The sequence below is a fragment of the Bipolaris zeicola genome, assembly GCF_000523435.1.
Source record: "Bipolaris zeicola 26-R-13 unplaced genomic scaffold scaffold_189, whole genome shotgun sequence".
In the NCBI taxonomy this organism is placed as follows: domain Eukaryota; kingdom Fungi; phylum Ascomycota; class Dothideomycetes; order Pleosporales; family Pleosporaceae; genus Bipolaris; species Bipolaris zeicola.
This window is the reverse complement of record NW_006912238.1, coordinates 36644-51195: the sequence shown is the minus strand read 5'-3', so window position 1 is coordinate 51195 and position 14552 is coordinate 36644. Positions and strand designations below refer to the sequence as shown.

Below are 14552 nucleotides of genomic sequence, written 5' to 3'. Positions count from 1 at the left end.
GTTGAGACATTGTTGCTTAAGGTGAAAGAAGGTATAGTCTTGGCAAAGGTGGCCGCTTCGCTTACCCGGCCGCTTCGCTTGCCGCTCACGTTATGCCAATATGAAAATAACCTTTCATCTCCACTAAACCTTGGTAATCAATTTGCTATTCGTATATTCCATTATGCACACATGATTTGTTTTCGAATTGAGCTGAAATGAGCATCATTCGAAATCTTGTGATATGTGATACTCAAGCTGCCCATTGATGGCTTGGTGTTGACCAGGTTGAGTTTGTGGCCTGGGGCAATACCTTGGAGGCTGTGCCTCCGGTATTAAAAAGGTCATAGCACCAAGGCCTTTCCCGTCTGCTTACCATTATCGTTAGATTCTTGGGTCCTTGATTGAGAGCCGATCAGCAAGTGTAAATGAAAATTATTATTGTGAGGAGCTTTCTCTACCGTAATTTTCTTACTCTCAATGGCACTTTATCATGAGGCATTTGTAAATCGGTACCGGAATGGCAGAGGGCCTACCTGGTACGCCGTGGATCTGAAGCCCATCTTTCTAACTCAACTTCGGGCGCCAATGCAGGGGATTTCGATTAAATGCTTGTTCTTTTCAGACGACGGCCTTATTTTCAAACTAGAGTAAAGAGCTCACAGTTAACAAGCATACATACATGCACCCCCACCTGTACCCTGCTACGTCAGTGGCGCGCTAGAGGCCCGAATGATTTGGAGAACGCAGAGCGCGGGAATTAGATAGATGATAGCGTAATAGCGGGCTACAGTCATTCTAGGTGCGCTGACCTGCGTTAACACTTAATACCTAAATACATGGGAAACCACAAAATATTCCAACCTCGACCCAGATCTCATCAGCTCACCCTTGGTGGAAAGCGTTTGCGGCCTGGTATCTTCAGCAAAACAAATGTTCTTTATGGCGTATATAGCCAGCTGGCTCAATGACGATGTGACAAGGTAAGAAGCCAGAATTGGTCCCACACCGCCAGAGACACCTGCGGCTCTTACGTAGCTACTATGTTATATGTAACCAACTTGGTGGGGGAGGCAGTGTAAGCAGATGCGCGAATTTCCGCCCACCACGGCCATCCCCGATACCTGTTTGTCCTGTTAGCTCGACGACACCGCTTTCGGCAAATACGTCCCCAGCGCTTCTCCCATCTTATAATGCTCCGAAGGTACGCGAGTAAGAGGCGAGCAGAAGGAAAAGATTAGGAGGCGCTGCATCACACTCTTGGCGCCGCACCTCGACGAATTCGAATAAGCAAGGGTCCCCTCTTCCCGTTGAGCTCTTCTGGTGACAAAGGAACCGCTGCACTTGGCCTTCCTCTGGGGTGTTCTGCGATTAGACTGGCATGGCTCTTAGCATGTTGGCATTCAAACATCAACAATGCGCACGCCGATGGCAATGTGCCAAATTCGCACTGTACGGAACGAAGGTACCGCGATCTCTGCCATCTCAAACCACCATGCAGACTACGCGGGACCGTAGCTACGGTACAGCCAACCCCACAATGTCACCGGGTGAATATGCATGACCTCCCCGCGTGCGGAACCTCAATCTTGCTGCCACCCAATCATTAATTTTAATTGCGTGAGTCGGTAGGAGGGCGTGCCCTGGTCCGCGCCTAAAGGCTCACGGCTTGTGAGCATGGATGATCGAGCTGTTGCCAGCGTCACCACCAGCTCCGATGCGCGAATTATTTCTCACTCTTGATTCTTGGCGGTTGGCACTCATGTGCGAGTGGGAAGGCTGTTGCAGACAAGCAAAGACCCGCTCGCGCGGCTGTGGCGGAGTATGAAGAGAAGGCTACTAGTCTGATGTTTGCTGATCAGTTCGAACAAATCCCTCATACACAAGCACCCCCGAACTTTTTGGTACTGTCTGGGCAGTTTCCCAGCCTGGCAGACTACCTTAGAGTTCTACCCAATTGCTTGTGCTCTTTTGCCTTTCCTCTTTTTTCAACGTCTACGGTAGACCTTCTGATTTGTTTGTTTCGTTTTGAACTGAAAGTCCTACCGAACTGGCTGGGTAGCACGAAACCTATAAAACCCATCGGTAAATCCTAGAACCTAGTATCGCTGTTGCTACGGGTACGCACTACTGCGGTAGTGTGCCGAAATTCCCTCAACTCCTGCGCAATATACTGCAACGCCTAACTGCAAGGCGTATCATCTACGATGTGGAAGCCGCCAATCAATTTCATTACACTACACTGTAAGTTTGCCTACAGGGAGCCAACGCGCCGAAATTCCCAGCTCAAGGGATCCGAGATTGCCGTTTTCTGACATGATGCAGATGCGTACATTCTCATTGTCGGAATCTCATCCCTGGTTGTTGTCTATCCCTACGGGAACCTTAGAGCTATAGACTCATACTTCTTTGGAGTTAGCGCTTCGACTTCCACCGGATTGAACCCGTACGTTCCATCTTACATAGACAAATGCGCCTTGACGAATCGTCAGATGCTGATGAGTTTTAGTGTCGATGTTAAAGCTCTCAAGACGTACCAACAGGTCTGGTACTACTTCACACCCATCATAACAAATCTGGGCTTTATCAATATCATCGTAGTTGTCGTGAGACTACGGTGGTTTCACCAGAAACTTAAAGATATCCGTATGTCAGAACCCCGCGACACTTCTTAATTCTAGGTTTAATACGTGTACAGCTGCAACAAAAGTAAGACCCAGAAGTTCTGGCAACGCAGTCGACCCGCGGATACAGATCATTGCCAATGCCGCCGAAGCGAGAGACCCTGAGAAAGGCCTCACTAGTGAGCAGGAAAAAGATGAAGCTTCAAACACTGCTCGAATTACATTCGCTCCCGACCCCCGCCATACTGTGAACGAGAAGGGTGCACTACGTGTAGCCGGGCCCCGCGAAGACGACAATGGTACCTAGAACGCATATCATCGCCTCCGCTGTGCTGCTGACGAGAAGACAGGTCAACCTATATCTCCTACATCGGATGGTAAGCGTCTCTAGTGGTCTTTGAACTAGAACCTACCTAACACTAGCATAACAGATGAAGAAGATGACCAAATCAAGCCCATTGCAGAATCTATCAACCCTCTACGCCGCAGAATCTCTGAGACAAGGAGTATGAGCAAAGCGACTTCGGTAGACCGCGCCGTATCATCAATCTTCGTTCTCGGAAGCACAGCAGGTGCTCGTCGCAGTGGAGATACGGGAAGACCGCAATCCATCGATTTGAGATCGCTCAGCCGAGAAGAATTGGGTGGCGTCGAATACCGTGCTTTGCAAGTCCTCCTCAAGATTGTCAGTGGTAGGTCTTGTAACGCAACACCTCGGCGGAATACGTACTGACAATGTTAGGATATTTCTTTGGGTTGCATCTATTCGGAGCTGTGTGCTTGATACCATGGATCCATCTTGCTCCCTCCAAATACAAAGACTACGTCGTGTCCCAGGGCCAAGATATAACGTGGTGGTAAGTATTCGATATAATCTGACCGTGAAAAATTGTCTAAGAGCGGCCTCCAGGGGGATATATTCGGCACAAAGCATGGTAGACAACACAGGTCTCACCCTTACCCCAAACAGCATGGTTTCTTTTCGCGACGCAGCCTGGCCTATGCTCGTCATGTCCTTTTTAGCCCTCGCCGGCAACACACTATACCCATGCCTTTTGCGACTCCTCATTTGGATCCTGTGGAAGATCGCTCCAGCTGAATCGTCATACAGCGAGTCTCTGCGTTTCCTGCTGGACCACCCCCGTCGATGCTATACACTCTTGTTTCCCAGCACCGCAACATGGATCCTCGCCGGCATTGTCTTCGCCCTGAACTTCATCGATACCCTGCTCATTATCGTCCTCGACCTTGACAACCCTGAAGTCAATGTCCTCCCTGTTGGCCACCGCATCCTAGCAGCTCTCTTCCAGTCCGCATCATCGCGTCACACGGGTACCGCATCATTCAACCTTGCCAACGTAAATCCTGCTGTCCAGTTCAGCTTGCTCGTCATGATGTACATTTCCGTCTACCCAATCGCTATCAGTATCCGTATGAGCGAGAGTTACGAGGAGAGTCCTGTGGGGCTCTACGCAGAGGAGGAGAGCCTCGACGACAATAATGATAGCAAGACGTATCTGATCAATCACATGCGAAACCAGTTGAGTTTCGACTTGTGGTATATATTCCTGGGTGTATTCTGTATTTGCGTTGCTGAAAGCGACAGAATTATGAGCAAGCAGGATTGGGTAGGTATATCTTTTTCTTTTGCTGCTCTTCTACTACACGAAGAAAGAAGACATGCTAATCGCATATATATATGAACAGGCTTTCACCGTTTTCACCGTCTTTTTCGAAGTTGTCTCCGCATACGGAAACGTCGGGCTTTCCCTTGGCTACCCTACCAACCTGTGTTCACTATCTGGCCAGTTCACTCTCTTTAGCAAATTAGTCATCTGCGCCATGATGATACGTGGACGACACAGGGGACTGCCATACGCGCTGGATCGTGCCATCAATCTGCCTAATGACCTTATCACCGATGACGAACAGGAGAGATATAGGGACTTTGTTACTGAAGGTACTACTATTACGAGGGAAGCGACGGAGAGCAAGGAAGAAGGAAGGTTTGCAAAGAGTAGGAGACTGGTGAGGAGCTTGACACAGTAGCGTGCATAGACTTGTTTGCATTTGGAGCGGAGAGGACAGGATGTATTTTCTTTCCATGTTGCATTTTTGGTGCAGAGTGATTTTGGCTTGAAGAACATAGCGTCCACATAACATCACGTAGAACTATAGAAAGACGAGTCACAAAGAAGACCAAGATCTCATCAACACTGCATCCATTTCCCTCTTCCATAAACCAAAGCTAAAAAAATAGACCTTAGAAATAACAACCAACGTAACAAAACACCCACAAACTTACTCTCTATCCTCATCCCCTGAGCAAACCTAACGTTCCTCCCCTGCCCCCTCAGCTGCCCACTCCTCCCACCCCCATAACTATAATACCCCCTCCCTCCCTTTACTCTTCTCCTCTTCACCCCCCTTCCACGTACTCCCCACCTGCGGCTCAAAATAACTCCACTCATCCGAATTCACCGGCGCCAAAGCACTCATCCCGTACGCATTCGCCTGTCCCGCCGGCGTCGACGGCGTACGGATGCTGAATCCGTATTCGTCGCGCTGGACGGCAGGTTGAGGACGCGAGTAGGGGGAGGGGAATTCGAAACGGGAGGTTCCGAGGGGGCTTACGGGGGATCGGGGGGTTGTTGGGGTTTTGGAGGGGCGGCGGTGGCGGTGGGACGAGGGGGTTGTGGTGGCGATGGCGTGGGTTGTTATGTGAGGTTTTTGAGGGGCGGTGGAAGGCCTTATGATCACAGTGTTGTAGCTGGGCCTTCTGGGTTGCATGATATATGGCTTGGGCCTGGGTTCAGGGTTTTGGTGACGGCAGGGAGGAGGGGTACTTCCACTGCGATGGTCATGTGCCTGCTTGCGACTGCTACCTTCGCCTAGAGGGTTCTGCCCGGCGGATGTCTTACTGGGGCGTCTCCTAGAGCCAATTGGGATCTTGATCTTCAGTGATATACCCATGATAGCTAGTTTTATTTTATATCGGGCTTATGTTCTAAGTGTTGGTCAGTTTGGTGTCGTTGATGCGTCTATTATACAATTGCTAATTCTCGTGGTTTGAATGGGAGTTTTCTCAGGGAAGAGTATGGAAGCAATTATAATAACAGTCATGATATATTCTTTCGTTGAATAATACTGTGAGACAATGTTTGTGGTGAATGAACACATGTGCTACAGTTTTGTGAGCTAACAACGAGTAAAATGTGAAAGTACGGGAGCATTGTAAACGGGTCAATAGATCATGTGAATATCAACAGGTGAATTGTTTGCTTGTAGAGCGTTGATGGAGCAAGCCAAAGGTGATACATCATGTGTTCTTTGCTTGTCACTGGCATACTTCACCTATTACAATGCACCTTGGCAGATCAAATTCTCAATTTCGGTGACATCGTGAATGGAATTTGAAGTTGGTGAGACATGCGTCACTGATATGGACAAGGGCCGTAACACTGGTGTTTTTAGCATCGGTGAATTATACTTCTACTTTGCTTTTCTACTTCGCAACACTCTACCTTCACCAGGAGTGTCATTTTCATCATGTTCAGTCTCGTCACGTTCGTCTGAATCATCATTTTCATCTTCTGCATCCCCTTCTTCTCCTTGGCTGACATCACCGTCTACAATTTCACTCCGTCCAACAATTTCGTTACTGCGCCCTTCCCTTTCCTTTATTCGAAGCACCTTGATCCTCCATATGCGCTGTTCCATCCGAAGCCTTAACTCCTCCATCTCCTTTCTCTCTTTGACTGTCGCATTAATCGGTATGCTAGGCAGATTATCCAGATTCATCTCGAGATCTTCATCCTCATTTTTCCCGTTTACAAGTATACCCGCAGGTACAGTTCCACTGGCTGCTCCAGTACCATTCGATAACAGCAAAGGACCGGCCGCAACATCATCTAAATTGCGCTGCCAGTGCGGTACACGGACAGGAAATTGCTCAAGCCGAGAGAGCCTCTTTTTCTTCCGCTCTTTTTGTTTCGTCTTCTCAGGCTCCAAGTCGGAGAGAAAACCGGTGTCATCCGGTGCCCGGGGATCGGGATCTTGCTGCACCACGCTTGGTCTCTCCATGGTGGAGGGATCGAGCGTAGCTTCTTCTTCCACTTGCCGCTTCTTGCCTCGAGTAGCTTTTGCTTGGACTAGCTTCTTTGGCGGAGATGCCGTAGGATTCAAGTCGACTTTCAGGGGGCGGACATGAGTGAGATACTGGTATTTTCCGCCTGGAAGAGGTTCAGAAGAGCCTTGTTCTTCGTCTTCTTCTTCCGAGTCTACAACAGGTGCCACAGGTGTTTTGGGCAATTCTACAACTTCTGTTTGAACATTACTTATTGGCTCGGCTTCTTCTTGAGCGATTTTCGCCGCGTCTGCTTCTGCAATCTCTTTTTCATACTCTTTCAGAACAGCCTTGAGATCTGTTACTTTGACCCACCCCACCTTTCCAGCTGCTGTCCCATTTCGCTCTTGTCGTGCTTTGATTGCACGCCTGGCCTTTGCTCGAAAGTCCTGGATAGTGGCATTCGGTATAGCAGATATCTGACTTAAGAGCGTAAGAATTCCAATATCCCATTGTGTCGCCTCGAACTGCTTGTTGGGCCATAGTGCTCTAGGCAAACATTCGTGGACACGATGAATTTTCCAGTTTTTGGTGATGGATCGGATATTGTAGGTGACAGAACTTGATGGTTTAGATGGTTTAGATGGTGCCATGGTCACACCAATGAGGCGGCAAACTTGATACGTGTTGCTGATTGAGCCGATGTGTTGTAGACGAATTTTTAATGTTAGGCAGTCTGAAGAGTTCGTGGGGAAATATTATTCTGCATATAGATAGCATGGTGATGATGCAGACGACAAGACTCGGGGCGCCCACTTGAAATAGTAGAGGTGAAAGGCGGTAGGTGCGTGGCTGACTCGCAGACGCTAGCATCTAGAAACGGCTAGCCAAACAAGTCCAGCAGCATCCTTGTGCAGCGCCCCCAGCTTGAACGACATGAGATACTGAAGGAATAGAATACTAATACGTGCAATGTTCGCTATGGCTTCCCATACCTGGAGCTATGTGACAGCGGACCAATGATGTCATCGGAATTATCGGGCCGCGCTTAGCACTCAAGTCTGATACGCTAAGTTCGGTACTGAATGGCCCATTCATAGTCTGGCATGCCGAGAAGAAACATTCGTTGTCTTCTGAATTCCTGAACACTTCATGTTTCCATAGAGACACCTCCAGATGTTGTACAATCGTGTCGCGTGTATGATACAGATATATAGCACAAAGCTGAGAAGAGTGTGAACGCCGCCCGCCGCCGAACCTGACTGCGGTATATGCCAAAAAATCCCAAGAACACCATCCGCCCGCCCGTCATACTGCCTCCTTTTTTCCAGCGAATCAAGCCGCACTTCAAAAAACGTAATCATAAAATGGCACCCCTACGCAGCTACAGCCATGCCGCCGCTGCCAGGTGATGCTCCAGCGTCGCTTGGTGGTGGTGGGGGAGCGTCAAGCCTTGTGTTGTCGGCCATCATACGGTTGAAACCAATTGAGACGCCCTCAATGACTGCTAACAGAATGGCACACGATATCGCGCCGTTACGCATCGATTTGTAGCCTCCTCGCACCGCAAGCGACCCACCCGTGAAGAAACCAGCGATGATGGCATTCCATGGGTCCTCCTTCTTCCGGATTCCCTTGACGGCGCAGTCATATGTGTTGAAGAGACCTCCCCAGACACCAAAATTGCCGCCGAGGACTGGTGCGCGTGCCTTGATCGCTGTGATGGCGCCTATGCGTCGCTCGCCGTAGGGTGAATTGCGGAACTGGACCCTTGGTCAGCACGGCATTTTAAGACCAATGGTGATACCTACGCCTTTAACACCATGCCATACTGCTCCTCCGACAGCCTGATATCCGGTTAGTATATGCGCCGTACATGCTGCGTCTGGCAAGACATACACCCATGGCGAAAGCACCGCCAAAGTCATTGAGAATGACCCACGGACAAGGATCGCGCGAATGATCCATTGTATATTATTACTGCGGCAAGATTGGTGGCGGGGCAGAGAGGCGGGTGTAGGAAAAGTGCTGGCGACTTGAGGTAGGATGGTAGCCACTGATGATGATGTGCTTCGACGTTTTTCTCTCGAGGACCCTGGCTGGATTGGCGCTAGCGGCGAAACCTCGGGACTGCCCTTTACTTACAACGTCTTATGCCAACCTTCCATCGTTCCTTCTATCCTCAGTTTCTGAGCACCACTTATCATCAGTCTTGGATACCATCCATATAATAGAATCATGCCTGCATTCAGTATGGGATGGAGATTGACATGGCCTGTTTGGGCGTCGCCTACGCAATGGTTAGAGCAATCTCTCGCCGGATTGCCATGTCCCTATACCATGCTGTCTTGTTTCACTGTTCACTTTCACTTTTCTTTGCGCGCCCAAACTTTGCGTCAACTTGAGCTGCCTAACAAACGCAGGGTCTTGGCACAAACTTTCGCACTCTTATCAGTCTAACTGAACCCACTTACTTTCCTTCTCACTACCTTTGCCATCTGCTCATCACTCTGAATCTTTGTCACTATGGCGGCCGGTACACAGAGTGGGAGGCAAGATGGCGGTCCTCTATCCAGCGAGGATCTTCAGCCAACCGATCTGCCAATTCGAGAAGGTGGTCACCAAACGAGTTCTTCCGAGACACCCATGGTAGACCTGCTGGGAATGCACATGAAGGAAGTTATTTCGACAATCAACCGACTCGAAAGTCTTGGTTTACAGCGAATGGACATTCCCTTGCCAAAATGCGTTGTTTTGGGTAACGTTACCTGACGAATCAGCGCATATGATTTCACTGACATTTGACCAAAGGTGAGCAGTCCGCAGGAAAGTCATCCGTCATTGAGGCGATATCGGGCATCAAGACTCCTAGGTCTGACGACACATGCACTCGATGCCCTTTGTATATCAAGCTCGAGCCCACGGAAGATCCCCGCGCTAGTTGGAGCGCAAGCGTGAGCCTTCGCCGCAGCTTCAGCTATGATGGCAGGACTGGCCGAGGAAGTGAGAGACGGTTTCGTGGTTGGTGCGAGCTGCCGCAGCCAGTTCTCGTACCGTTCGCAACTACGGATAACCCAGAAGAGCTGGAGCATATCATTGGTCGCGCGCAACTCGCAACCATCACTCCTCTGGCCCACTACGAAGAGTTTCTGAATCCATCTCTCAACCTTGGAGAGGATCATAGGTGTGAGTTCAGCCCAAATATTGTCTGCATCTCAATCAGCCAACCAGGACTGTCATCACTCAGCTTCTACGATTTGCCTGGCATCATTGGACAAGCAGAAACTGAGGATAAGAAATTTCTCGTCAAGTTTGTACGTGATCTGGTTACAAAATACGTTCGCGACCCCGAATCTCTCATCCTCCTATGCTGCTCCCTAGAGACTGATATTGCCAACTCAAGTGCTGGTGGTATTGCAAGGGATTTGAAAGCAGTTGATAGATGCATTGGTGTTCTTACTAAACCCGATCGGTTGCCGGCAGGATCGCGTCACGATAAGCTGAAAGAAGTTTTCGACCAGAAGAGATTCGCTCTAGGCTATGGGTATTTTGCCGTCAAGAATCCTGGCCAAGATGAGATCAACCAGGGCATCAGCCATGGAGAGGCCCGTACCCGAGAGGAGCATTTCTTTCGCGAAGACACAACCTGGTCCAGTACGTTCAAGGCGTACACAAATTCCTTTGGCACAACGAATCTCCAAGCATTTCTTTCCAAAACGCTTGCAGAGCAAATGCTCAAGCGACTACCAACTATTGACCAGCACATCTTTGAACGCCTCTCTCGTATAGAGCAAGATCTTAAGCAGTTTCCTGAACCAGCTACCCATAATGCTATTCGGATTATGTCAGATATTATTCTTGACTTCTCTCAAGAAGTGCGCAGAGAGATTGAAGCTGAGTTTCCTTATAATGAATGGAGGAATAAGTGGAAGGCTCTCCAAAAGACTTTCTTTAGTAACTTAGAAAGTATGAAGCCAGCTATGAAGCTTCGTGGCGCTGACGACGAATCTGTGTATCTTGACGTACAGGCAGCGCTCCCTGGTGCCTCTGCGAAAGTGCCAATTTCGCTATCTGACGATGAAAACGAAAACGGTGATAGGAACTCCGCTGAGGATAGCGATGTGTCCAACAAGTCTCCAAAGAAGAAGCGAAAGATTGACAAAACACCGAGCCGTCAGGAGGGTCCAGATTTCAACAATCTAAAGATCACATTCGAACTTGATGCAGTTCGGGAATATTTGGCAGAGAATTCGCGGTCTAAGGTCCCGGGCCAGATTGAGCCGCGCGTTGTTGATACTATGATGCTGACAGCGATTCAACGTTGGGAGGAGCCACTAGACCATTTCTTGAGCAATCTCCGGGAGCAAGTTCACAACCAGATGCAAGAATTGTTCAAGAAGCACTTTGAGAGTCGCAAGGGATCCATGTTCTATGACAAGGCGTGGAATATCCTCCAGAAACTGATTCTGCCCAGCCACGACATGGCACGCGACAGCCTCAACGACGAAAAGCAGGGCCCATACATTTTCCACGAGGATCTCTTCGAACGCGAGAAGAGCGCAATGCTCGAGTATTACCAGCAGCACCGTCTCCAGAATCGACTTGCTCTGTACAAGCGGAAGAAGGAGCAACATACGAAGAAGCTGCTCACTCCCGCTGAAGAAGAGCGAGTCAAGAAGAATTCGATGCCTATTCTAGCGCACGAGCCTTATGCTCGCGAGATTGACGTTGTCGCACAGGTTACGACGTATTACATGCTCGCCGCTCGCCGCTTCCATGACGCTGTCTGTATGCGCATCGAGTCCAAGTTCCATAGGGAGCTGTGTACGCAGCTTCGTGATGACCTGGAGAATGGCCTGGGGATACGCAATGACGCTGAAGGTAAAGAAAATGGGTTATGGACTCACCATTTACTACGCAAAGCTAACTTTGTGTACATAGGCTATCAAAATGCGATTCACCTCCTTGCTGAACCAACGGATCGTTACAAGCAGCGCATGGACCTGCTGGGGCAGCGCAAAGCCTTACTTCAGGGTCAAACGATTCTTCAGGATCTTCAGAACAAGTACGGCGGCAGTGGTGGTGGTGGTGCTGGCATGCCTTCTGAGGAGAAGATGGAGGGTGTCGAAGATACGTCGTAGCTTCATCCGTTTCGTCTATCTGAGTGCGTATCTTGCATGTGTGTAAGGTTGCATCGTTGTATGCTGCGAAAATGGGCAAAGCGAATAGCTGAGAGACAGAAATTGGTTCGCAAGGTTGGGCAGTGGGTAAATGGAGGGGAAGAAAAAGAGAAGAAGGGCAGAGTGGCTCAGACGTGGAAACGACGTAATGGATTGAGTACTACTCTGGATTCCGACTTGAGAGGATTTCTCCACTTGACTTGTAGGAATTTTTTGATTGTGTAATGGTAAGCGTCAAGGGGCAAAGAAATTACACAATACGAGATTAACATGCGTTGTCAGCCCCCCATTCCTATAATTTGATGATGAACATGGTGGATTGTATGATTAAACTAGAATTTTAGGCTCAACAAACACCACTGTTATTCAAGCAAAAAAAAACACATGGGATGCGTTGTCACCATCCATCATCATGTAAAGCCTGGGTCCAGCCGCTGCTTCATCCAAGCTCCCACGTCCTCGACGCGTGATTTCCACGCTGGATTCTCATCCTGCTGACTCCACAGCCCAATCCCCCAGTGCGAGTTTACCTGGACGCGGCCATGGGCATACTCTTCGTAGTGCTTCTTCTCGGCTGCGTCGAACCACCGCGATCGCCCTGTATGCGTTTTCATCGTCTGACGGGCGATACTTCTACGCACCATTTTTGCGAGCTCAAGCGAGCTATCGGACAGTGGACTTTGCAAACCAGTGGTAATGTTCCAGACTGGGAGGGTTAGACGTGTGCCAGCTTGGGGATAGTTGCGGGCGTATGCACGACACCGGCTCAGGTACGGCAGCGGCTGTGGGGGTTTGGCATTCTCGTCAAAGGTGGCATAGTGGTTGAGGGCCATCTGAGCCTCCATGTCTAGAATCTCGTCGGGTTGCTGCGACGCAAAGATGTGGTCTGGCTGTGGATAGATCAACTGGGCATGGGGGGAACGGAAGAAATGGATTGGCGAGGCGAAGCGATCAAAGTAGTCATCTGGGCTTCTGAAGAGGATATCACGCTCTCCCGACAGAGTCAAGGTGGGTATGACGGTGTTGTCACCGTGGGCTTGCCAGGACGAAAGTTGCTGGGCCTTTGACGAAGGCCGCTTGCGAGACTTGCGTTCAGACATCAAGACATTACGAGTGGCTTCCTGGAGTGCCAATGAACCGGCCAAGTCCTCGTCGGCCGGGAGCGCTGTTTCATCACCGTTTATAGGTTCTTGGAGATCCTCGGGCTGCACAACGGGGAGCTCGTCCGGAAAGACCCAGTCGACGAGGGGGTTGTTGACGGCCGCGGCACCGATACGGCTCTCTCCAGCATGGCACTCGGTCAAGGCCAGCATGGTAGCTAGAGAGCCCCCGACGAGTTCTCCACATACGCCAAGACGAGCTAGATAAGGTCTGTTAAATGCATCAACAAGCAGATGCTCGCGGACCCAGTCGTAGCCGGTCAATACATCGTGGCATGGCGTGGGATACTGATGTACCGACGAAGCGCGGTAGTTGATGCGGACGATTGTTGCCGCGCTTGCTGCGGCTAATGTTGTGATGAGACGGTGTTCATCTTCTTCAGACTGTGGGAGTACAGGACCAGGAGGAAGATAGATCAAGATGGGGGCAGCAGGCTTTGGGGCGCGGAAAACGCTACAAGGGCCAGTTAGTTAGTCTCGCAGGCGAATGACGATACAAAGGATTGTCGTGCAGAAATCTAGTGGCTTGACGTGGAGTGAGAATGTGGAGAAAGTGCAGCAAGTGGGATTGGGGTAGTAGTGATTGCCTGAGCGAGTCGTGGACAAGGCGGAAGAACGAGCAGGGCTAATAGGCCGGTGTGAGGTCATTGCACATGATGGAGGCCCTATCTGAGACCATGCAAGGTCAAGACAAACAAGATGCAACAACAGAACAACGTCATGTGCGGGAAGACAAGACGGGAGACGAGACTCACTCAACCGTCACGATGCCGTTGGACCGACAGGGGACATCAATCTGTTCGTGTGGCGCTGGAGCTGACGCTGCTGAGAATGGCCGGGGCTTGGAAGCGCCCAGACGCGCGTAGTAGGCGGGCCGTAGTCGCGGGGGTCGCAGAGCAGAGGCAGCCTTTTGACAGATGCGTAGCGGCATCAAAGGTGGGCACACAAGCGAGAGTGGCAGTGGTCAGGCGATGGTTTGGACTGTGCTGGCTGTGGGAGGGAGGGAGGGAGGGTGTTGGTGACAGGCAGCTAGCTGGCTGGCTGGCTGGCAAATGGCTGACACATGCAGACTGCGGCGGGCGGCCTTTGGGCGGGGGGAGGGAAGCAGAAGGGGGGCAAAAAGAGCGGTCGCAGTCGCAGTCGCGAGAAAACAAGCGCGACGGGTGGGCGGGATGCGATTCGAAGAGTGCGATGTTGGCTAGAAAATGGGCCTGGCCGGGCGTTGGCCATGCATTGATTGACTGTCGCAAGCCGGCCTTGTTCAGGGGAAGGCGTGGGCGGGGGCAGAATGTGGCGTGCGTTCTGCAGCCAAATTACTTAGTTCAGCTGGCCGCTTTCTTCTCTCCCCCGACCAGAACTCAGCACAGCGAGGGCAAGGGAGCTTGGCTGCACTGCACTGCCCATAACCCAACGCCATCCTTTTGCCCATTGTGCTTGCTCCAAAAACAACCCCTCAACCTGCCCGCGCCTGCAGCCATCGGCCTCGCACCCTCGCTCACGCCTGTGCCTCTCCCCGCCGTCCCTTGATTTCTCGCGTCTATAA

General features: G+C 50.5%; 6 protein-coding genes across 6 annotated transcripts; 2 read left to right on the top strand and 4 right to left on the bottom strand.

Moving 5' to 3' along the window:
* Nucleotides 1-2186: 2186 nt before the first annotated feature.
* Nucleotides 2187-4652, top strand: COCCADRAFT_105415 (uncharacterized protein; the record flags this gene model as incomplete). Its single annotated transcript, XM_007717655.1, has 9 exons — nucleotides 2187-2223; nucleotides 2305-2425; nucleotides 2489-2625; nucleotides 2678-2902; nucleotides 2954-2980; nucleotides 3035-3295; nucleotides 3346-3460; nucleotides 3514-4231; nucleotides 4311-4652. 9 exons carry the CDS (start codon nucleotides 2187-2189, stop codon nucleotides 4650-4652), a joined length of 1983 nt encoding a protein of 660 aa, XP_007715845.1.
* A 333-nt stretch (nucleotides 4653-4985) lies between these two features.
* COCCADRAFT_105448 (uncharacterized protein) lies at nucleotides 4986-5576 on the bottom strand (the record flags this gene model as incomplete). Its single annotated transcript, XM_007717654.1, has 1 exon — nucleotides 4986-5576. One exon carries the CDS (start codon nucleotides 5574-5576, stop codon nucleotides 4986-4988), a length of 591 nt encoding a protein of 196 aa, XP_007715844.1.
* Nucleotides 5577-6095: 519 nt separating this feature from the next.
* Nucleotides 6096-7322, bottom strand: COCCADRAFT_105416 (uncharacterized protein; the record flags this gene model as incomplete). Its single annotated transcript, XM_007717653.1, has 1 exon — nucleotides 6096-7322. One exon carries the CDS (start codon nucleotides 7320-7322, stop codon nucleotides 6096-6098), a length of 1227 nt encoding a protein of 408 aa, XP_007715843.1.
* Nucleotides 7323-8090: 768 nt separating this feature from the next.
* COCCADRAFT_67380 (uncharacterized protein) lies at nucleotides 8091-8637 on the bottom strand (the record flags this gene model as incomplete). The annotated part of the gene is made up of 3 exons (XM_007717652.1): nucleotides 8091-8432; nucleotides 8481-8516; nucleotides 8569-8637. Coding segments are annotated over 3 exons (447 nt in total), but the record flags the coding sequence as incomplete, so codon positions are not given.
* Nucleotides 8638-9195: 558 nt separating this feature from the next.
* On the top strand, nucleotides 9196-11810 carry COCCADRAFT_29151 (uncharacterized protein; the record flags this gene model as incomplete). The annotated part of the gene is made up of 3 exons (XM_007717638.1): nucleotides 9196-9427; nucleotides 9481-11550; nucleotides 11611-11810. 3 exons carry the CDS (start codon nucleotides 9196-9198, stop codon nucleotides 11808-11810), a joined length of 2502 nt encoding a protein of 833 aa, XP_007715828.1.
* A 449-nt stretch (nucleotides 11811-12259) lies between these two features.
* COCCADRAFT_105422 (uncharacterized protein) lies at nucleotides 12260-13940 on the bottom strand (the record flags this gene model as incomplete). The annotated part of the gene is made up of 2 exons (XM_007717651.1): nucleotides 12260-13463; nucleotides 13765-13940. 2 exons carry the CDS (start codon nucleotides 13938-13940, stop codon nucleotides 12260-12262), a joined length of 1380 nt encoding a protein of 459 aa, XP_007715841.1.
* Between the last annotated feature and the right edge of the window lie 612 nt (nucleotides 13941-14552).